This window comes from Lampetra fluviatilis, chromosome 6, assembly GCF_964198595.1.
Source record: "Lampetra fluviatilis chromosome 6, kcLamFluv1.1, whole genome shotgun sequence".
Lineage (NCBI taxonomy): Eukaryota > Metazoa > Chordata > Hyperoartia > Petromyzontiformes > Petromyzontidae > Lampetra > Lampetra fluviatilis.
This window is the reverse complement of record NC_136280.1, coordinates 17983146-17991277: the sequence shown is the minus strand read 5'-3', so window position 1 is coordinate 17991277 and position 8132 is coordinate 17983146. Positions and strand designations below refer to the sequence as shown.

General features: G+C 49.5%; 1 protein-coding gene across 1 annotated transcript in view; it reads left to right on the top strand.

Annotated features, from left to right (window-relative positions):
* Positions 1 to 654: 654 nt before the first annotated feature.
* The window catches only part of LOC144932937 (interferon-induced very large GTPase 1-like), a 32298-nt gene continuing 24820 nt past the window's right edge, over positions 655 to 8132 (top strand). The window contains exon 1 of the mRNA XM_078857336.1: positions 655 to 824. Within this exon, the coding sequence (XP_078713462.1) occupies positions 794 to 824 (31 nt within the window). The 5' untranslated portion in view covers positions 655 to 793. The remainder of the gene's footprint in view (positions 825 to 8132) is intronic.

Sequence of the window (8132 nt, the reverse complement as noted above, 5' to 3'; positions counted from 1 at the left end):
GTGTGTGTAAAGTGTGCCAGTGAGTGTGCTAGTGTGTGCCTGGGCGAGTGAGTGTGTCAGTGAGTGCGTGGCTGGGTATGTGAGTTTGCCAGTGAGTGTGTGAGTGGGCGAGTCAGTGATTGAGGGTGCCAATGTGTGTGTGGGTGAGTGAGTGTGCCAGTGTGTGTGTGTAATTAATTGTGTACCAGTGAGTAGGGCAGTGTGAGTGGCCCAGTGAATGTGTGGGTGTTATGTAGTGGTTAGCGCTGCCCTACGCTACGAACCTGGCAGAGACCCGAGTTCGATTCCCACTCACGGCCACGAATATCATCAACGCCTGTGATAGCGATTATCTGAAACGGGCCTGGGCTTCCCCTCGGCTGACTTAGCCTCAAATGGGTATCCTGGTGCAGTGGTGTGTAGTAAACATCGCCACTGGAGAGACAAAGGCGGTTAGGCGTGGTTTGGTGTTGGCCACCCACCCTCTAATATCAGCACTTGCCCCAACAGTCTGTTAGAGGCTACGCGGGTTACTTTTGTCTCTTGACGCACGCGCGTGCCCCGTGATTTGAGAGAAATGTTGGGCGGTCCCACACACACACACAGCGCCCCTATAAAGATCACCCCTATAGCCGCCTTACCAGATTATAGGAACAGTCCGCTATATACTCTGCCCACAGCTATTATCCTCAGTCGGTGATTACCTTGCAAGGCGAGATACAATATATGTACTGTTTTACTAATTTACTATTTTACTTTCATATTTAGTTTATTTTACCAGAGAGAGACAGAGAGATCCGTTGTTGTTTTGAAGATGGAAGGCAGTGAGCATGTAAAAGCGAAAGGTAAGCACTTGTTAAGTGTGCGTTTGAGTGTGTATTTAGACGCGAAGGTGTGTGTGTGTCGAGGTGTGTGTGTCGAGGAGTGTGTTTGTAGCAGAGCGGTGGTGTTGCGGTTAGCGCTACGCTGCGCTACGAACCTGGCCATCCGAGTTCGATTCCCGCTCACGGCCAACACCGGTGACGGTTATCTGAACCGGTCCTGGACCTCCCCTAGGTCGACTCAGCCTCAAATTAGTACCTGGTGTGTAAACATCGCCACTGGGAAGACAGAGGCGGCCCGGCGTGGTACTGGCCACCCACCCTCTCGTGCGCCGTGTCGGACTTCATAGGTGCTCGCTAAAACCACTTGCCCTACCAGTCTATTAAATCTCTATGGGGGATCTTTGTTTTTTTGTGTGTAGGAGATCGGTTAGTGCGCTGCACAACGAACCCGGCGACCCGAGTTCGATTCCCGATCACGGACACCACCAGTGATGATTATAATCGGATAATTATCCGAACCGGTCTTGGCCCTCCCCTAGGTTGACTCAGCCTCAAATTAGTATGTGGTGTGTGTAAACATCACCACAGGGAAGACAAAGGCGGCCCGGCGTGGTGCTGGCCACCACCCTGTCGTGTGCCGTTCCAGGCGTCATAGGTGCTGCTGCTCGCTCAGAGTACTTGCCCAGACACTTCTGTCAGGATACACGGGGGATCTTGTTCATGTACAAAGAGCGCCTGCATCGCGTAAAAGTCAGGAGACATATAGGGTGATTATATTTCTTGCAACAAATCACATTAGGTGATTATATTTAGTTTAACAAAAAATTATTATAACTATTTTAATAAACGCATGAATTGGAAATTAATTAAGGATTCATTTTTACAGTTGCCTTATTTAGCATACGTTATAAAAACTAGTTGAACTGGTTCGTCTCGAGTCAATTTTATTTATATTTTAAATGTCACTTGAAAAGGAAGACTGAAACATAGATGTTGATAATAATATAGCTAAAATATTAACTTAAAGAATAAAACATTTTAATATTTAATTGCCAATTAAAAAATAAATTAAACAACCCTATGTATCCTGACTTCCTGTCCAGGGACAGGCGGTCACGGGACAGACCCAGGTACCATGGGTTGACTGCTGTGCCAGGCTAGATGTAGGAGGAGGAAATCACGGGACAGACCCAGCAGGTGCCATGGGTTGACTGCTGTGCCAGGCTAGGTGTAGGAGGAGGAAGTCACGGGACAGACCCAACAGGTGCCATGGGTTGACTGCTGTGCCAGGCTTGGTGTAGGAGGACGAAGTCACGGGACAGACCCAGGTACCATGGGTTGACTGCTGTGCCAGGCTTGGTGTATATCTCGGCCTCGCTGTGTGCTGCGTTGCACCGCTAGTCGAGTAGATAACCTTGCGTTCAATAAACCCTCGGAGCCAGGATGAACGTCCGACTCCAATCGTCATTTATTGATTGTAACAAGGTAAAACTGGTGAGAAAACACAGATACAGCATATGTTATAATCCGGAAACACCAACACAATGAACACCACAGCATCAGAACATTGTCTTAGATAACAATAGATCCTGGACGGACCAGGCCCCTACATTACCACTGAACAACTAGACAAAAGCACAAGCCGGTGCGTTGCATACAGGCACATCGTGTATTCATCCCACTACACCCCAAATGTACAGCATTACACATAACACTAAACTGTGGATGAGATACTTCGTCATCTTTACTCTCAGGATCGCAACATAGGCACAAGTCTGACTCGACCTACTAAATCACAAGTAACATCCACAATAAGGAAAGTCGCAGGCTTCGTTACTAACTAGGCCTCATATTTACTACAACAACTTAACGGCACCATAAAGGCATTTACATCACTATAACGGTCATTCCAACATTACAACAGCATTGTCAATATTATAGGAATATAAACAACTTACAGACAATGCTTCTTAAGCTCCCACAATGGACAAGTGCGGCTGTGGTCTCACTGAGATGCGATGCGTGCCACCATCTTGACTTATCTGTGTAATGGCCGACGCCCGCGTGGTATAGTGGAAATCTAAAATCGTAACTTCCTGGTCACGTGACCAAAATTAGCATAAAAAAACAGGAACTTCCTGTGACCGTACGCTCCACATCTGCCGTGAGGCAAGACACTCCCCGTCTGGTATCATGGAGATACCACCATTTATTTCCTATCTCATAAACAAGTGTATAACAACTTCAACGGGTCGACTTATTTGTCCATATCTTTGCGAGAGAGAAGTAGTACTATCTCGACTATGGGCCTGATTAAAGTTCTTGCGACACCTTGCTTCGCAATCATAACCTCGACCTTTTGAACTTTTCCATCGGCACTTGGAATCGACTTGAGGATGCGGCCCATTGGCCACTCATTCCGTTTGGCTTGGTTGTCCTTCAGTAGGACGAGGTCGCCTTCTTGGATGTCTGGTCTGTTAGACTGCCACTTGTTGCGCACTTGGAGTGTCGTAAGGTACTCGTTTTTCCAGCGACGCCAGAACGTGTTCGCGAAGCTCTGCACTTGTCTCCATTGACGTCTGTAGAGGTCTGCAGTGCTGGCCTCCTCGGTAGGTGCTGTGAGCACATCTGTCTTCTGCGTAAGAAGTGTAGCAGGAGTCAAGATGAATGGTGACTCCGGGTCGGTTGAGACGGGGATCAGGGGTCTTGAGTTAATTATGGCTGAGACCTCGGCCATGAGAGTGGTCAAGACCTCGTGAGAGAGCCGTGTGGACCCGACATCACATAGCATGGAGTCGAGAATGCGTCGAGCAATCCCGATCATGCGTTCCCAAGCTCCACCCATATGCGAAGAGTGGGGAGGATTGAAGATCCATGTGCAGCCTTGGTCACTAAGGTATTTCCTGACAGAATCATCTTCGATATTCTCCGTATTGATCTTAAGCTCTTTACATGCTCCAGTGAAATTGGTTCCACAATCAGAACGGAGTTGCTTGGCTGGCCCTCTGATGGCGAAGAATCTCAGGAGTGCATTTATAAAGCTCGAAGAGTCCATGGACTCTATGACTTCGATGTGCACTGCTCGTGTACTCATACAGGTGAACAGCACTGCCCAACGTTTGCTGTTCGCGAGCCCTCCTCTGGTGCGGCGGGAGATGACTGTCCATGGTCCGAACACGTCGATCCCTACAGAGGTGAAGGGAGGTTCCACACTGAGTCGATCGGCTGGGAGGTCTGCCATTTTCTGTTCTTCCTGTTTTCCACGTAGCTTGCGACACCTGATACACTTGTGGATTGTGCTGGCGATGCACCTCTTTGCTCCAACAATCCACAGCCCTACGGATCGGATTGCTCCTTCTGTGAAGTGCCTACCTTGGTGCTTGACCTCGTGGTAGTGGTGCACAAGTAAAATTGTGATGTGGCTCTGGCTTGGGATTATGAGGGGGTTTCGTTCATTCTCATCTAATTTTGCATTCCCTAGCCGACCACCGATCCTGAGCAAGTCGTCTTTGTCCATCCTGGGGTTTAGCTTCCTGAGGGTGCTGACCCTAGGAAGGTCTTCTCCCTTGTTGATGGCCTTGATCTCACTTGCATAAGCTGCCTGTTGCACACAGCGGAAGATTGATTTCCTTGCTCTGGAAAGCTCGTCTTCAGTGCGTGGCACTGTGCAGTGATGCCATCCATTGCAGCTACCAGTGGTGTCTCTCATTGGGCGATGGAAGCAGTCTGCGATATGTGTTAAATGTGCTATCGCTCGCACGAGCGTCGTCCATTTCGAGAAATGTTCAAAATGGTGTGGACTCAGTGGACTTCTTGGTCGCACATTTGTTACGAAAGTTGTCACTTGAGGATGAATCTCCTTGTCGGACTCGGGCTCTACGAGTCCAAAGGTCTCCTTGGTAGTACATGGGCCACCGTCACGTTGTAACAGGAACGCTGGACCCGTCAGCCAGATGGTTTGATTCAGCAGAGATGCAGGGACGGACCTAGTTGCGAGATCTGCTGGATTCTGGTCAGTTGGAACGTAATTCCATTGCTCCGGCTGCGTCGATCTCCTGATGCGCTCCACCTGGTTGCTGATGTAGGTGTAGAACCTTCTGGTTTGGTTGTTTATGTAGCCTAGTACGACCTTACTGTCCGTGTAGAACTTTACCGCGTCCAATTTGATGTCAAATTCGTCTAAGATCAGTTCCGCCACCTCTGCAGCAAGAACCGCTCCACACAGCTCAAGCCTTGGGATGGTATGTTCCGGTTGTGGGGCCTTGCCATGGAACTCCTTCCAGGATTCCCAATCGGACGACAGCTCCGAGTCGAGGAACGGAGAGGCCACGGCCGCAGCGACCACCGCCACGACCACCAGCAGAGTGACGAGCAGCGGTTTCGTCTTAGTATTCTTCCCGTCAGTCAGGACTGGCTTGGAGAAACGTGGAGGAACAAACTCCAGTGAAGACGGTGGATGTACAAGCGAAGTCGTGGTGGTTTCTTCGTAAGTCTGCACGGTACAGCCTTGACTTCTCTAGCCGAGTTTCTCTTTCAGCTTGAAGTGGTTGGGGCATGGTTTGAAGTGTGACGTGCATCCATTTGTGAGCACACTTGTTCTGAATGTGCTAATGTGGTCTGGTTTGTGTGTTCCATCGAGACAAACGTCACTACGATGACCCATCCTAGGTCGAGTCTCTGGGCATAGGGAGCGTCGTGAGGTCCATTGCGTTGATTGCGAACCTTGTGGACTCTCAGCATGGCCCTGCCGAGCAGAAGTAACATCTGTGCCGTGTGATCCAATGGCGGGATGAACTCTGCTATGGGTTTCAGGTGTGGGTGTTGACGTGCGACTTCGGGCGTGGGAATCTCACTCCTGTCGTCCGGTATCTCATTGCACTCTGTCACCGTAGGAAGGGCTAGCTTCATGGTGCTATCCGTGGTTTCCGCCATGAGGCCGCTCGCTCTTCTTCCCGCTGTCTCCATCAGTCCTGAGCATGTTCTGAGCGTGTATGGAAAGGAATTCCCACCTACACTTAGCTGATTAAAGAACTCTGATCTTGCCAAAGACCTGTTGCTCTGGTCGTCCATTATGGCATACATCCTTACTGCCCTTTCAGGATGTCCTTTGGGATAGACTCGGATGAGGAATATCTTTGAGCAAGATTTTCCTTTGAAGCCTTCTCCACAGACTTCTGTGCATTTGGTTGTGATTGACGAAGTGAGTGCGGCGGTCTCGCCTTGCTCCCCGCCGTGCTCTGCTTCGGGATCGGAAGCCTTAGTGCCACTGGGTTTCGAGTAAAATGTGTGCAGAGCAGTTGCGTGTTTGTCGCTGCCACATTCCTCGCACTTGATATCTGCCTTGCAATTCCTTGCAAGGTGGTTTGTAGAAGCACAGCATTTGAAGCACACTCCAAATTCTTTCAGCATGTTCTTCCGCTCTTCCAATGGCTTCCTCCTGAACTCACGGCATTTCTGGAGGGAGTGAGGTTTATCATGCAATGGGCATTGCTTCTCTGGATCCTCTATCTTTTTCTTTGTGGTGGTTGCTTGGACGGAGTTTGCGAATGTCGTAGGAGAGACCTCAGTCTTGTGTACGGAAATTGGCACTCTCGCTGTTCCTCGTTTCGCCATCGTTCTTTCCATTTTTGGGAGATCTGGACTGGAAATCCCCGTGGTGCCAAACGTGAAACTCGAGTCATTTCTAGTCTTAGCCAGGTTGCGGATAAACTTTGAGAAAAAAGAGAATGGGGGGAATGCAACCTGATGCTCTGACTTGTATCTTGAACCCGCTGTCCTCCATTTTTCCTGCACGTCAAATGGCAATTTCTCTACGATGGGGTTCACGCCATGGTAGGTATTCAAGAAAATGAGACCTGGTAAGTAGGGATCATCCTGGGCTGATTCAAGCTCCATCAAAAGATCTCCAAGCTCCCGTAACCTTTTATTGTCTCGACCAGAGATTTTTGGAAAGTTCTGCAACTTCTTGAAGAGAGCCTTCTCAATGGTTTCTGGACTACCATAGCACTCCTCGAGCCTCTCCCACACCGCATGCAGGCTTGAGGTGGGGTCGTTAATGTTTGCTGACCGGATCCTCTTTGCGTACTCTGCAGACTCATTTCCTAACCATTTCACCAACAGGTCGAGTTCTTCACTTGCAGAGATGTCTGCATTTCGGATTGCATTCCTGAAGGTAGATCTCCAGGCTCGATAGTTCTCAGAGTGGTCATCAAACTTAACGAGTCCTGTGTTGATTAGTTCGCGGTGAGCCAGGTACCTAGCAAAGTCCCCTAGTCCTGCTGATCCAGGGTGTGTCCATACTGGCGCTTGTGAGGTGGCATTATTGGCTGTTTTGCCTTGCATGCCGTCATTTGCGATGGCGTTGGACTGTGAGCCCAAAGGGTTTCGATCACGTTGGTTGGATCCCCTTATGTGACTGTCTGGAATGTGGGTCTGACTTGGTGCATCCACGTCTGACCCCACGTGCACGACGCTGAGTCGGCGACTAACTCTCAGGGCAGGATATGCATTTCCACCATTCCCGTAGTCAGCATTCATGCTCATTCGGTGTGGAGATGGCGAAGCCTGAACGTCCACCCTTTGTTCAGTATGGTTTGGTGGAGGAGCATTGATGCATTGTTAAGACCAGTCCAAAATATTTTTTCTGGTGAGTTGATCACGGTCCTTGACAGGTATCTGAGTGCCAAACTCACTCCAATTCTCTTCCTTATCCAGGTTGGCTGCTGCCTCGAGCACCTCTGCCTGGGCCATTGCAGCAGCTGCTTCCCTTTTGAGTTGTAGGGTGCTTAACTTAGCATCCAGCTCAATTTTCTTCCGTGTGGCAGTTCCCTCTAATATACTCTCTTGCTCTCGTGCGGCAGCAGTTGCTAATATACTTTCTTGCTCTGCGAGCTCTGCTTTCCTCCGTGCGGCAGCAGTTGCTATGCTTGCTTCTTCTTGTATACGAGCCCTTTCAATTAGCATGGCTTCCTCTTCGGCCATGTAGGCAATACGGGCGTTTGTTGCTTCTGCTGCTGCGCGTGCCTGAGCTGCTGCCATACTAGTAGATGATGTCTTTGAGTGTGCTGAGGCTTTAGATCTTGTGGTGGACCTGGATGAGACAGAGTGCTGAGATTGTGTCTCTCTTAAGCCCTCCACACGGTCCATTGCATCTTGTATCACTGCCTGCACATTATCATCGAGAAGTTCGAGGAAGTGCTCTTGTCTGCGCACTCCCTCAATGCCCTCATCTGTTTTCACCTTCATCAGGAGGGAGATGTATCTATTTGCCAGGAGCTTGTAGCTTGAGCTGCTCACATTCACTTGCTGGATGGCCCACTGAATTGAGGC